Source organism: Micromesistius poutassou, assembly GCF_964030765.1.
Source record: "Micromesistius poutassou genome assembly, chromosome: 22".
Classification (NCBI taxonomy): domain Eukaryota; kingdom Metazoa; phylum Chordata; class Actinopteri; order Gadiformes; family Gadidae; genus Micromesistius; species Micromesistius poutassou.
In genome coordinates this window covers 9,763,798-9,779,965 of record NC_140292.1, presented here as the reverse complement: position 1 = coordinate 9,779,965, position 16,168 = coordinate 9,763,798, and the positions used below count along the sequence as shown (strand labels likewise).

The following is a 16,168-nucleotide window of genomic DNA, read 5'->3' as shown; positions in this document are numbered from 1 at the left end:
AACCTACAGACAACAGGGTGCAGTGAACCGACCTACACCCAACCTACAGACGACAGGGTGCAGTGAACCGACCTACACCCAACCTACAGACGACAGGGTGCAGTGAACCGACCTACACCCAACCTACAGACGACAGGGTGCAGTGAACCGACCTACACCCAACCTACAGACAACAGGGTGCAGTGAACCGACCTACACCCGACCTACAGACGACAGGGTGCAGTGAACCGACCTACACCCAACCTACAGACGACAGGGTGCAGTGAACCGACCTACACCCAACCTACAGACGACAGGGTGCAGTGAACCGACCTACACCCAACCTACAGACAACAGGGTGCAGTGAACCGACCTACACCCAACCTACAGACGACAGGGTGCAGTGAACCGACCTACACCCAACCTACAGACGACGGTGTGCAGTTGAGCAACATAAACCCCAGTTTCTTACAGAGGATGCAGTGAACCAACATATAACCCAGCTTCACACGTAGGTTGCAGTGAACAACCTACGTTGTTCACTGCAACCTACAAATTCATCAATACTATGTACAGTATGGGTTTATATCCTGCAATAACAAGACCTAGTAGAATTACTTCTCATTCAGCAACATTAATAAACAATATATTCACAAATATTATGGGAAACAATACAGTAAGTGGACTGCTATACTGTGACATCAGTGACCATTTGCCTGTTTTCATTGTTTATCACTGTACTTATAGGAAACCTAAGAAGTCATTTTAAATACAAAAGACTGAGAAGCGAAGAAAACATAAATGCATTAAAGAATGACTTACTGAAACAGAATTGGAGGGTAGTATATGAGGTAGAAGATACTGACACAATGGATTTCTAAATGTTCTTAAGTCACTTTATGACAAAAAATGTCTGGTGAAACCATACAGTGATGGACAAAAACAGACAACTAGTCCATGGATCACTAAGGGTTTAAAAAATGCCTGCAAAAAGAAAAATACACTGTATAGAAAATTTATAAAATATCCAACTTCAGAAGCAGAAAATAAATATAAAAAATATATAAACATAAATTAACCAATATAATGAGGATATGTAAGGAAGAAAACTATAATAAAATACTAGACAATAAAAAAAAAACATGAGGTTTATGGAAAATGCTAAATAGTATTATTAGAAATGGATCAACAAATACAGGTTACTCTGAGTATTTTATGGAGAAAGATATATATATGTAATATGTAATATTACATATATATATAAATATATATAATATGGATGATGTGGTTTATGGGTTTAACAAATTCTTCGTAAATGTGGGACCGGATTTGGCAGAAAAAATTAATGACCCAGAAACAAATTAAGTGGTGGATACTGATCTTTGGGAGAGAAATACCAGCTCTATTTTCCTTAGAGCAGTCAAAGAAAAATAAAGCATAGACACTGTAAGAAAATGTAAGAGCAAATCCTCTACTGATTGCAATGATATTGATATTATGATTATAATAAAAAAATGTTATTGAAGTAATTGCAGAACCATTAACTCACATCTGTAACTTGTCTTTTCAATCCGGTACATTTTCAAACAAAATGAAAATAGCAAAAGTAATACCATTATATAAAAAGGGATAGACACCATTTCACAAATTACAGCCTGTTTATTTACTCTCCTGATTATCAAAAATCCTTGAAAAACTCTTTGCAGAAAGACTTGATCAATATGGATTCCGGACAGAGAGATCAACATCAATGGCATTAATGGAACTAATCGAAGATATCACCAATTGCAAAGACAATAAAAAACTGGCGGTGAGAATATTCTTAGACCTAAAAAAAGCATTTGATACAATAAACCACAACATTTTACTTACTAAACTAGAACGGTATGGCATCAGAGGGGTTGGATTGGACTGGGTGAGAAGCTACTTAAGAAACTTGTGAACCAACATATACCCCAGCTTCACACAAAGGGTACAGTGAACCAACATACTGTATACCCCAGCTTCACACAAAGGGTACAGTGAACCAACATACTGTATACCCCAGCTTCACACAAAGGGTACAGTGAACCAACATACTGTATACCCCAGCTTCACACAAAGGGTACAGTGAACCAACATATACCCAGCTTCACACAAAGGGTGCAGTGAACCAACATATACCCCAGCTTCACACAAAGGGTACAGTGAACCAACATATACCCAGCTTCACACAAAGGGTGCAGTGAACCAACATATACCCCAGCTTCACACAAAGGGTACAGTGAACCAACATATACCCAGCTTCACACAAAGGGTACAGTGAACCAACATACTGTATACCCCAGCTTCACACATAGGGTACAGTGAACCAACATATACCCAGCTTCACACAAAGGGTACAGTGAACCAACATACTGTATACCCCAGCTTCACACATAGGGTGCAGTGAACATATAGCTCAGCTACAGACTAAAAGGTGCTTTATCAACTGTTGATAAAAACAATGGCTCCCCTCAATGTTGCTGTGCTGCTCTTCCTTGGAATCCAAAGTTCAGGTAGGCCTAATCATTTGTTAACAAATGACGCATTAATATCACATTTCTTCTTGATCTTGATCCTTTCTTTTATATTGTTGTATTGTTTCTTGATGTGTGGAGGTTTTTGATGAGTATTGATGTTGAGGAAGGTTCATATAATGAGATGAGGGAGTTCTGGTCTCTTTGCAGCTTTGACTGCTGAATTCAAGATGAATGGAGCACCCAAGGATTCTGAGCATGTAGTGAGTAATGATTTGCTGTTTCTTAGTCATCTTAAATCAGGATTTAAGTTACAGTGTAAAATAAAACAGAATGTATGAAGTATCATATTAATCAATATCATCTTAAATCCTGATTTAAGATGATATTGATTAATATGATACTTAATACATTTTGTTTTATTTTACGCTGTAACTTAATGGCAGAAATATTTTTACACTGCAGCATACAATACACTACAAAAAAGAAACAAATTAACACTATTATTTTGATATAAATGTTGACTTAAAACAAATAACCCAATATTCTAAATTCAAAATTGTACAATCACAGTGACCTTTTTCTTCTGTCCTAGCATATAAGATAAAAAATGTGTACCTCTCCTATATAGTCTCCTATTTAGTCCTATTTGCATGTCCGTAAGGATGGGACTGTAGTTACTAAGATAGAAAACTATGAGCTAGGCTACGCTTTCTTGGCTTTGCTCTGGGCCCTACTCCCATAAGAACGAATGCAGTACAAATAGTGTTATCACAGTATTCAGGCATTGTATACTTTCAGGGCCTATCTATCACACACACACTCATCTGGTTCACCAATATTGAATCAGCTATTCACAACATTCACCAAGCAACTATTTCAGTTCCAAGTACGACAAAGTGTTCTTCGTCGTACTTGAGTTATTAAATCACAATCATGGGACGTCAGAATTAGGGGAAGTCAGAATTAAATAACAATTGTGACAATAAAAGCCACCAAGACGCAACTTACATATTAGGATTAATAGAAAACATTGATTGAGACATTGATCCTGAAGAAACATTGGGATTAAGCTCTTGGGTTAGAAATAGTGTGACATCAGCAACATAAGTAAAACCGAGTAATGCATATATATATATATATATATATATTGTTCATGTTATTAAGTATTAATTATGAATTAACAAGACACACACACACACACACACACACACCTAATTCTGTCCTTTCCACAGTCCAGGTGGCAGCGCAAATCACCACTAGCTGGCTGACATCTCTCAGTGATGTCGACACACCACTTGAAGCTCAATCTGCTGGACAATACTGGGCTGCTTTTCCTTCCAGGGAAGGCAACACTGGAATCCAAAAGCTCTCCATCAATATTGACAACCCTTTGGTGGCTGCGACTCTGACTGCAAGGAACCAGGGTCTGACCCTCGATGACCAGCTGTCCTTTGCTCTAGACATCGCTGCAACATGCCGTTCCTGCAGGTTCATGCTCCACAACATCAGGAGGATACATCTGTTCCTCACCCAGAAGGTCACACAGGTTTTGGTCCAGGCTCTCGTGAACTGGAGTGCAAGCCTGCCTGCATGTTTCATGCGCCCCGAATACAGCAGCCCGGCCGGTCTTCAACCTACCCAAGTTCTCCCACACTACACCCTGCATTGGCTAGTCTGTGACTGCTCTCATCCGATTCAAGTCACTGGTACTTACCACGGTGATGACAGTAGCTCAGGCCCACCCTACCTCCACGGATATCAGGACAGCAGAAACCCGACACATGTTCCACAGTGCTGGCAGGCTGACAATGTATCTATTCAGACTGCCTTTTGGTCCATGAGAAAAAGAAAACAAACAGTAAAAGCTAAATAAATGTAATGTTTTTTTGTGAGAGTGCAGGGCCCAAAGCATGCATGGTCCAGTGTTCATGGCCCTCAACCTGCACGGTCCACACAAGCACATGGAAGATTCAGAGACCAGAGGAAACAGAAAGTTGACCTTGTGCTTTACCTGACATGTGGTAAGAAGCTGAGCTATCAATTTACCAGAAGTAGACCTTATGAACTGTTTCCGAGTATAGGTGCAGTTTGGGATTGTGAACAATGCAAAACGGGTCTAATGCATAAAAAATGCATCAGACATGTCCGACAAGGAAGTTCTTTGTGTAAAAACACCCCCCATAGAGTGTTTATCCCACATTAGGGCAGTTTATAATTTGGTAAGTTTATCATTATTTATTAAGTCAGCTTATCATTTATTCCATTTATTATTGAATCATCTCATCATTTATTCAGTTGATTCTGTGATCATTTATTGAGTTTATCCTGTATAGTCTACAGACAAAAATCACAAATCCTAAATTCAAAGTTGGAGTAACTCAAAGTTTAACTATAGAACTATACAACTATAGAGAGGGCAGTGTTATCAGAATAAAATGATGGTCTATTGTTCTTGCAGAACCAAAGCTACTTCCGACAGATGGGTTGCCAAGAACAAAATGTAAATTTGTATAATGGAGAGTATTACCAAATGTCCAATCACTGATCATATTTGACATTTGGTTTGTATGATGGAGAGTATTACCAAAGATATTATTATTAATATTTTAAAGGTGTTTTATACATCTGTCATTGTCTTTTTGCATCATCTCCTTCCAGTGTTTTTGAAAACTGTTTAAAAACATTCCCCTCAGTTCATGAGTGTCTGCTTGCCGTGGTTTGCAGCTCGTTTTGAGTGTTGTTTCAGAACATCCATGGTTTTTTTCTACTACTGGTTTGCCTCGGCAGGCAGAGTTGGGATTTGCATTTCCATTACAACTGGGCTTCTCGCTTGAAGGTGTTACAAAACAACATGCACACTTCATTGCCTATTTAGTTGTATATTATAGCCAAGTGGTTTTCAACCGGTCTGGTCTTGGGACCCAAATTCTTTTATACAAACCAAGCAAATACTTTTTGAAAAAATGGCCTAGTAAACACAAATACACTATTTCATCATGACCTTTTTTAAACAAAAATACACTATTTCATCATGACCTTTTTTTTTTTAACAAAAATCAACACATATTGTCATTCCTGCATTCAAAGCACATTTCTCTAGCAAAAAAAAAGAAATTACCACACACGCGACCAGTCCGAACAAATCCACAACCCACTTAATATATTTGGGTGGTTTCAGACGGATGGGGTCAATGAATTTCAAGATAGCTGGTACAAGGAACACCCATGGCTTCAATAGCCCATTCTTGAAAATTGAATATTTCCATTTTGTCAAAGCAAAGACCTACTCAATTTAGAAGAGCACATTGGAGAACGTTTTGAGTTGTCTCAATCATTTAGCAAAATACAGCATCTCACAGGCTTGAGGGCCATTGGCTGTCTTATCGTGCAGTTGCCTAACAGAGTTACACCCAATTATGTTTATTATTAATACAGTTTGTCTCATTTTAAGGGGAACTGTTCGTAACACAATTCGTAACACAAGTAAAAGGTTACATACTTAAAATGAAATGTCCTGTCAAGCTGAATTGTTCCACTATCCTCAATTGGGGGGTTGCATGGCTTTTCCTGCGTCTCATTTGAAGTATTTCAAGACTTTAAATACATTCCCTTGATGATGATTAAAATGCTGGTTGACCGCTTTAAAAAATATATACATACATTAAACTGAACCATATGCTACCAATATAATAGTAAGTTAGTATAAAAGTAGTAAGTAGATGCTACTTAAATCTTTGGTTGTGCAAAAAAGTTTTTTAGCTGAGGGATACGCTTTTGTTAATCTAAGTCAGCTAGGAGAAGGAAGTAGGAACTATAGGATTTACTGATATATTGACCACACCAGAATACATCAACACTGTGGGTGAGGCCTAATACTCACTATAAATAGGCTGACAATCTTCATATTGTTCTGCTTTTAGCCTCACCTGCAGGGGTAAGAGGTCTTCTTTTCTATGTGGGACATAGCTGGTGTGTATCCTTATTGTCTAACGTTTGCAGTGGGTTGATTGCTGATGTTTGGTATGTTTTGTTGACTTATAGATGAACCTGCTTGTCTGCGTCGTAGCGTTGGGCATCTGCGTGATGCAGGCCAATTCCAACCCATCAAGTAAGCTTAAAACGATTACCTTTCAAAAACCCTGAATGGTTTTAATACATTTTGGTCTATTTGGATGTTTTATTTTCTGTAACATAAAAAAAAAGTGTTTAAGTTGAAGTATTAAGTTAGTTTATTTTGTTTATGCTGTTGTAGCTGAAGGTCTATCTTATGGTTCATTATATTATTGCTCTTGTATCTGAAGGTCTGGGTCGTCCCTATCTTATGGAGTGTTTTAAAGAGGCCAAGAAACTGGTGGATGAGGCTTACAAGTACTCGCGAGAAGAGTGAGTTTATTGTTCTGAATCTTGTGTCACCTTACGGAAAACGATACTGTTACAGGATACTTCCACTGTGCATGAAAGTCAAATTTCCATTTGTGTAAATATTCAATTATAAAAAAAAGATTGATAGAAAAAAAACACCATTCCCTGTTTCACTTTCATAATGAACCTGTGATCATAAGAGCCTATTTGCTTCATAACCAATTCTTCTTCTTCTTCTTCTTCTTCTTATGTTAATACTGCTATGGTTCCCATCGTACCATAACCATGCCTCCCCCCCCTGTTCCCTGCCAGGAGTCTGAGAAGAGTTCGTCGAGAGGTCGTCTCTCCGGCGGACATCCTGCGTCTCATGAAGCAGCCGCGCGGAGACTCCCGCTCGGCCGTGCGCTCGGCCGACTACATGGACCAGACGCTGCGCCTGCTGCACGAGCGTGTCCACCGCGTGCACAAACGCTCGCTCAACGCCACAGGTCAGGCACACTCTGTTGTTGTGGTTGTTGTTGTGATTGAGCATGCAGGAGTTTTATTGAGGGGAGGTTAAGTGGCGGAGAGGTGTTGGAGACTCCGGGTGCGTTCATACATCTGGGGATAGATAGATCTGAATGTCTACACGCATGCATGCACGCGCACATGCATACAGACACATATGGGCTTGGTGGATGCACACACACTCGTACTCACCTCACCTGTTGTGTGATCCAAGAGTTTTCTATGATGGGACTATAACTCTTGCTCCCTCCTACGAAAAAGAGATTACCTTACAGAAGTTCTTCAGAGTCTTCCATAAAGAAAAGAGAAAATAAAACAACTCAGATAGTCGTCTTCTGCTGAAGGGAGCTGGCAACTTGGGTCCTTTGTACTTTGTCCTCGTTCTTGATCATCCTTGATTCTCCCCCCTCCATTTTATCTCAGTACATTGACCCTTTTTTCCACCCTTTCTGTTTTTCACTCAACTCACAGACCTTTTTCTGAACCTATGTCTGCTCTTCTCCAGATCTGCTCCCCCGTGAAGACCTGGAGGTTCTCTCGAAGATCTCTGGATGTGCAGCCAGGGTCAGCAAACCATCCTGTCGCACCATGCAGAACTTGGACAAGTACAGGACCACCACCAGTGTCTGCAACAACCTGTAAGAGCGACCATTACACTGTTATGCTCCTTGTCAGCTTTTAGTGTAGACAAAGGTTGAGTGTTTCCAACAGTTTGTCTCGTTAAACGTTTCCACGTGTTTCAACGTGCTAACAGGAATAACCCCCGCCTGGGGTCCTCCAACATCCCCTTCAAGAGATGGATCTCTCCTAACTATGAAGACGGCATCGCCGTGCCCATCGACTGGAACAGTGACCGCCTCTACCACAACTTCCTCCTCCCTCTGGTATGACGTCGACGTCGGCATATGCGGCAGCATCGCGTGACCGTAAAACCCACGCACGGCAAACACACACGAATATCCACGGATTGCATTTCCATCCTCCTTCAGGTCAGAGAGGTGTCCAATCGCATCCTGGCGACGACGAACGAGGGCGTGGTCAGCGACACGAAATATAACGGAATGTTGACCCAGTTCGGCCAGTGGAACGACCACGACATCTCCCACACCCCCTTCACCCCCAGCATCCGCTCCTTCAGCAACGGCATCAACTGTGACGAGAGCTGCGAGCGCTCCGAGCCCTGCTTCCCCATTCCGGTATGTGTCACCGACTTGGTTCCAATTTGTGATTTTATTGTGTAGTACGACCTACAGTATATGATTAGACTGTTGAGACATCGCCGTAGTCATCTGCGTTCTCCTACACAGATCCCCCCCGATGACCCTCGTTTGCCCACGAACAGCTGCTTACCGTTCTTCCGCTCTGGGGCCGTATGTGGGACCGGACATTCGGACTACAATTTTGGCGGCGTGGCGAACAAGCGGCAGCAGATCAACACCGTGACGTCGTTCCTGGACCTGAGCACGGTGTACGGCTCGGAGGATCAGCTGGCAATGGACCTCCGCGACCTCACGAGCGACGCAGGCCTCCTGCGCGTCAACGACAAGTTCACGGACAACGGCCGCGAGCTGCTGCCCTTCAGCCCCCTGAAGGCCAACATGTGCGCTACACGCAGGGGAATCACAAACAACAGCAGGGCCGAGGAGGTGCCCTGTTTCCTTGCAGGTTGGTGGTCAGTATATGTATATCTTTAAACATCTCTATATGTGCATATCTGTATATCTCTATGTCTATCTCTTTATTTATCTATATATCTCTATTTCTATCTTCTCTTTCTCTATATGTCTTTATCTCTCTTTCTCTCGATATATATATCTATATATATATACATATCTCTATCTCTTTTCCCTATCTCTCTATTTCTATCTCTTTATCCATCTCTCTATATATCTCTAACCACTTATCTACCACTGTTACCACCGTCTGTTTTTATCTCTCTATCATAGCTAGCAAACCGTTTGTAAACTCTGACTAGTGCTGTGTCAAAACGAGCTTGCGTCGTGTTTCCAGGTGACGTGCGTGCCAATGAGAACGTCGCCCTGGCGTCCCTCCAGATCCTGTTCATGCGAGAACACAACCGTCTGGCGGGCGAACTCAAGAGGATAAACCCGCAGTGGGACAGTGAGACCCTCTACCAAGAGGCTCGTAAAATCATGGGTGCCTACACTCAGGTAAACCCCCCCCACCGGCACCACTTTATCCATCTCCTCCTCCTCCTCCTCCTCAACACGTATACCTCCTCCTCCTGATCATGTGTACCTCCTCCTCAACATGGGTCCCTCATCCTCCTTCTTACTTGTCCCTCCTCCTCCTCCTCCTCCTCCTCCTCAACATGTGTCCCTCCTCAGGTGTTTGTGTACAGGGACTACCTGCCCCACATCGTGGGTGACGAAGCCATGTCCAGACAGCTGGGCCGCTACCCGGGCTACAGCCCCAACGTGGACCCCAGCATCGCCAATATGTTCGCCACCGCCGCCTACCGCTTCGGACACCTGGCCATCAAGCCCGTCCTATCGCGCCTGAACGACAACTACCAGGAGAACGACCGCATCCCCACCGTGCCGCTCTTCAAGACCTTCTTCACCCCCTGGAGGATCGTATACGAAGGTGAGCGGAGATAGACGTGTCAAGACATAAAGTGTCAAGTGTCAAGACATAAAGTGCTTGACATGAATTTCAACCGAGGTTGTTTTCTCTTTACATTGTTGTTGGTTGGTTACAGGCGGGATCGACCCCGTGATCCGAGGTCTGGTGGGCCGTCCTGCCAAACTGGGCGTTCAGGAACACTTGATGGTGGACGCGGTGCGGGAGAGGCTCTTCGAATTTGCCGCAAAGCTGGCTCAGGACCTGGCGTCGCTCAACATGCAGAGGGGCCGGGACCACGGCATCCCTGGTACCTATCCCCTAAAAGCCTCTCCTTTCCACGCCTGCTGCCTCTTTGCTCGCTAGATTCAGTTCACCTTTATAAATGTCTTTTTACAAGAGACCAAGAGGGCAGCGGTCTGACACAATACAATTCAATTTTACATACGAAGAAACCAATTATTTCACACTTTGTAACCAAGAAGGTGCCAGACCTACGAGGTCAGGGTTCTGAGCTTCTTAGTCTTTCTTCTTTGCTTCTTGTTTTGTTTAGATTATGCTGCAAATACTTTGCGATCTGATGGAAATAAACCTCTATTTCTCCACACACTAGGCTACAACGTGTGGCGTAAGCACTGTGGGCTGTCCGAGCCAAGCAACCAGGCAGAGCTGGCTCAGGTACTGAACAACGCGGACCTGGCGACCAGGCTCCTGAAGCTCTATGGAACACCCAGCAACATCGACGTGTGGGTGGGAGGCGCTGCGGAACCCTTCGTCAAGGGAGGCCGTGTGGGCCCTCTGTTCTCCTGCCTCATCGCCAACCAGTTCAAGGAACTCCGTCAGGGAGACAGGTACGCAGGCCAGGCAGACATGTACAGACTGGACTGACTGACTGACTGTTGGGGTGCGAAACAGAAAGAAGGGCGACCCGGTTGGACATAGATCACCTTTGGATGATGATGGATGCAAGTTTGAGTTAAATTAAGATGAAGGTGATTGAGGAGCAGGTAGGGGGGTAGGTGTCTGTATGTGGACCCCCGCTCCAACCCAACCCCCATACCCCCCCCTTCAATACCCAGGCACGATCCATCTCATGAACATTTAGTTTTGTTTGCCTTGGACAGGTTGTGGTACGAGAACCCGGGCGTGTTCACCCCTGCCCAGAGGACGTCGCTGGGCACTGCCTCCCTGGCCAGCATCATCTGCGACAACACAGGCATCACCAGCGTCCCCAAGGACCCCTTCAGCCTCATCACCGCTAAAAACCCCCTGGTCCTCTGCTCCAACATCCCACGCATGAACCTCTTGCCCTGGAGGGAGAGTCCAAGCAATAGGGCAGCATCAGGTGAGGTACAGGGATGTGGTCAAAGGCTCACTTTCCTTTTTGCAAAACCTTTAGCTTGCACATTCTATTTAATCATCTCAAGTTTTTAAAAGCCTTGTTCGTTTTTGCAGGCACAAAGAAAATTCTTGCAGAGATTAAAGCTGAGGTAATAATTATTAATGTATTTTCTTATCCAGTTTTGGACAATATGCTGGTTGATATGTTCAATTCCCATACTTGCACACAGATCCTTCCCCCCTTTCTTTTTAATACACTGATATGTAAATACTGAGGGATCAAAGTTGACACATACGAAATTGGATTATCTTGTTTATATCCAGATCAAGGAGCTGACCCGGGCAGAGCAGGCCATACTGGGCAAGGAAATGCAACAGATGAAAGCGGACAATGAGGTAGTTATGTTTCACATCTCTGTAGGACGAGAAGTATGAGCGAGGTCAGGAATAAGGACTTTGAAGTGTGATCTTGTTAACAATTCTCGTGTTCCGATCGGTTATTGGTATGATTTACTACATTTACTGCATTAATTGGCTGTGAAATGAGTCAATGACAATTATATAAACGTTCGGACAGGTCATTAAGGTCTATGACCTAATCCCCCTTTTGCACAGATTCACTCATGACTTGAACAAGGATCGGATTTATATGTTATGTTATTTTTCATTTTTCATAATCCTCCAAACGCTAGCATAACTGATAAAACACTGCAGACTTTACAGACCGAGCCAGTAAATGAGCATCTGACATGTGATCAAGCTGTTACTCTAAAATCCTCCTTCTGCCTGTGTTTTCTTCCCCTGAAGGTTCCCCAGGCATAAGACGTGAACATGGCCTTCGAAATAAAGAATTCTAATCGATTCAACCCGTCTACCATCTGCTTGTTTTTTGTGTCCATCCTGGTCAATTTCGGTCACATGACATCCGGTTATCCCCGTCCTTGAATTAATGTTGAATTTGTTTTGTTCACCATTCCACAAACACCTACTGCCCTCGACTCCCACTCTTCTGTGTGAAGAACTGGAGGCCCGTTATTTTTTTCTTCTTTAAAATGTCAAACACTGTTGGCTGATTTAAAAAATCAGCTATCCTATAGGACCCCTGTTACTCCATGAACTATAGTACACGGAAATGTTTAACCACAACCTCAATTCTCACAATTTACATAAAATACTTTGTCAGGGCTGGTTATATTTTACCATGGACATTTTAGGCCTTCCTTGTTTTTGTTTTGTTCATCAAATAAATGTATTTGCGCAAATAAGTTCAGTTTGTTACCCAGTTGTTACCCAATCTAATATTTTTTTATTGCCGACGTTCGGCTCCGCCGAGTGACCATTGATCTGCAATTCTGTGACTTGGCCAAGGATGCTACAACATAACAAATACAAGAAACGACTCCTTTAATCCTTGATCCTTAATCCCCATCTCCTAACCCTTGTTTTGGAGATAGGAACGCCCTGAAACGCCCTGAAACTTGACAACCTTATTCTTGGGCCTGACTGGGACCCCCTCAACAAACCCGGCCCTCTCGGGACCCGGGGGCAGGGAGGGGGGATCCGTGGTCCGGGGTTAGGGTCCGTCTTTTTAAGAGACCCAAAATTTTCACAGAGCGATCCCAAGATTCTGCCTGGTTAAAGGTCTAATGGCCAAGCTTCTATCTCTTTCTATTGAGATTAATTTCTAGCAAACACATGCGTTTCCAATATGTTTCAATGGAGCATTTGATGATGCTGTGTGAGCCTTCCAAATTTATAATTTTAGCAGACCCTAATGCCCTGATTCATAAAAAAGAGACAAGACGTCTCTATCTCATTCACAAGTCCTTCTAGGCTCCCATTAATGGTGTGTTTTTTACGGAGTTACGGACTGACGGAGTTGTTGACAGGGAGGGTGGGGGGGTGGGGGGGCGGCATATCGCGCCAAGACGTGCCATATGCCGGCGGGCCAGTTCTGATAGACATTAGATATTATCTGGCGGGCCGGATTAAATTACACTGCGGGCCGGATTAGGCCCGCCTGGGTTAGACTATGAAATAGTAATGTTACCAATAAAATATAAAATACAATATAAACATGGCAACATAATTCACTATCTTGCTCGAAGAGTAATTACACATACATGCTCACACTAATGAATCAATGCAGCTTGAAGTTTGTTTGAAATAACTTGCTTTGTACCCCCCAGTCTGACAGTCTGACAGGGTCTGTGTCCAGCGCCTACAGGCCCCCCCCCCCTCGTGTGTTTTCATGTTGTGAGTGTACTGACTATGTGCTTATTATGTGCTTGTGCTTACGGAGTTACGGACTGACAGAGTTGTTGACAGGGAAGGGGTGGTGCGGGATTGCGGTCTGCCGGACCGCAAGAAAGAAAACTCGATGACGTAGTATTGGATGACATGTTGTCATAGCTTCTTGGCACATACCGCCGTCCATTTGAAAAAATGAGCACTATTCGTTTGAATGCAATATACAATTTAACCTCTAGATGGGAGTAATTCCTACACAGTGTCCTTTATATGAGTAATAACAGGCCCCACCCTATACTTTTCCTGGCTGATAGTTTGTTTTAAAAGCAGGCTAATTCATTCATCTTTAAATTAGTAGGCCTAAATGACTGAAGTGCTCTATTAAGGTGATCAATCGTCATCGAGTTTGCGTAAATTGACCGTTACATAGAACTCGTAACCTAAGCAACATAAATGGTGCTTACATTGTATACATTTACTTAATCACACTGTCCTGTTCCTATCACAGGAACCAAGAATCAAGGTTGTTCTGAATATTGTGTTCATATAACATATGTACATGTTCATGTATTAAATACAGGATATATGCGTGCACATTACAGAAAATGAAAAAATGGCCTTAGGTTGTAAACAAGCGCAGATTGATATATGCAATAACAAAAATGTAGCTCATTGCCCCACATGTTAAAAAAAAACATGTGCAATAAAACATGTCATTTTGGTTATTTCTAAAGCAGAATATAGCCTACCCTGATCAGGGCAGTTGCTAGGAATTCTGGGCCCCCTGAAAGAATATCGGTGTGGGCCCCTCTCTACCCCATTCATTGCCACCTTAAATGTTCTTGTTTTTCAGTGTTCTTGACGGTGCCTGGTGTAATACACCCAATTTGTTTCCTTTTTTACATTTAACGACTTAACAAGTCAGAGTATTATTATGTAAATTATGTATTATTAATGGTCTTATTCTCATTTCCCTGATTTGCAACACGTTATTACACCTCTGATTGCAAATACATTTTCAATTAACCACTCAACAAATGGGTGTGGGTATTTTATTGTATTTAACAATCAAGCACTGATATGCAAAAAACAAAGTGTCCTGGCTCAAGATAGTCCACAGGTAAATATGTAGCATTTAACTTAAATGTGCAAGTGAAACAAAGAGCACATGGAATACGTTGTTGTAAAACAAATATCAAAAACAACAACAAGCCTCATCTAATCTCAATTAAAGTTTAAATTGGCTTGTTTGTTCACTGTAAGTCTCATCGCTCACTCACTTCCGATGAGGAAGAACCATGGGAAGAACCAGGCACGTGCACACATAGGGCCCTAGGGGTGCTTGAGCCAGTGGCGTAAATATCGACGGTGCAACCGGTGCAGCTGTCCGGGGCCCAGACGCCGTCAGGGGCCCATGGAGGAATAAAAAATAAAAATAATAATGTTTTTATGAATTAAATAGCTCGGGGGCGGGTCGGTAAGGAAGGCTAGCTGAGTGGCTGGTATGGGAGGAGGAATGATCATTTGTCCAAATTCCAATCATTCCAATCATTTGTTTACCCATGTGCGATTGCTACCCCTACTCTCATTGGCTGAGAACGTTTTAGACTCAATCAATATAAGGTTGCGGGGAGACAAAGCTCTGTTGGTTTGTATATTTTATTTTCGTAATGGTAGGAAAAAAACAATACTTTATTAAAGCATGCAATTGTGATGTAGAACAAAATTAGTTAACTTGTGTGGTGTCTTGTCATTTGTTTACCCGTGTGCCATGGCAACGCAATTGCTACCTGCTGTAGTAGTACTCTCAGTGACTGCGTTTACATGGACAACCTTAACCCGATTATGGACCTTATTCTGATTATGGTAGTATTGCGATTAAGGTGTTTACATGAGTTATTAAAATAATACTCTGTTCATATTCCCCGTTTACATGTAGCCCAGCATAGACTGATTAAGCAGTGTTTCTCACAAACACTGAGAACAACTGCATTCGTTGCAAATGTAAACGGTGTTCGCGTACAACATAACAAATGTGAGACTTGTGTGTCACGAGTAAACAACACGCGTTGTAAGTCACAGGGCTGCCAACTTTTAGGTTTTGGCCGGAGTGAGATTCTGTAGAATCTTGTAATGCATACATTTATAGCAGGGTCCGCGGGTGTAATTGTTGACGGTGGGGGGGGGGGGGGGGGGGAGATGGAGGGGTGTTGGATTGCGGGAGATCGGCATTGTTGAGGGGGGGGGAGTGTTGGATTGCGGGAGATCGGCATTGTTGAGGGGGGGGGAGTGTTGGATTGTGGGAGATCGGCATTGTTGACGGGGGGGAGTGTTGGATTGCGGGAGATCGGCATTGTTGACGGGGGGGGAGTGTTGGATTGCAGGCGATCAGGATTGTTGACCGGGGGGGGAGGGGTCTTGAGGTTTCTCCCGCTGTCTCACTCTACCGTCGGGGAGTTTGGAAAGGAACGAACGTGCTTTTTTTTTTTTGCCGTGAGAATTTGGATGTGTGGCGTGTGTGCGTGTGTAAACAGGCAAAAGCGTGTGTCACACGGTGAAACCGTGAGAGTTGGCAGCTCTGAAGTCAGTTTGTTGCCATAATGTGACACAGTTGTCGGCTTGTCGCAAAATGCTGCGAATATTCT

The 16,168-nt window shown here is 43.1% G+C and overlaps 1 protein-coding gene across 1 annotated transcript; it reads left to right on the top strand.

Moving 5' to 3' along the window:
• Positions 1–6,521: 6,521 nt before the first annotated feature.
• LOC311367618 (eosinophil peroxidase-like) lies at positions 6,522–12,095 on the top strand (the record flags this gene model as incomplete). Its single annotated transcript, XM_084486435.1, has 15 exons — positions 6,522–6,588; positions 6,782–6,863; positions 7,155–7,330; positions 7,855–7,987; positions 8,104–8,233; positions 8,339–8,545; positions 8,657–9,014; positions 9,360–9,520; positions 9,698–9,956; positions 10,072–10,242; positions 10,546–10,783; positions 11,057–11,277; positions 11,388–11,422; positions 11,598–11,669; positions 12,081–12,095. The coding sequence occupies 15 exons, from the start codon at positions 6,522–6,524 to the stop codon at positions 12,093–12,095; spliced, it is 2,325 nt and encodes a 774-aa protein (XP_084342561.1).
• Between the last annotated feature and the right edge of the window lie 4,073 nt (positions 12,096–16,168).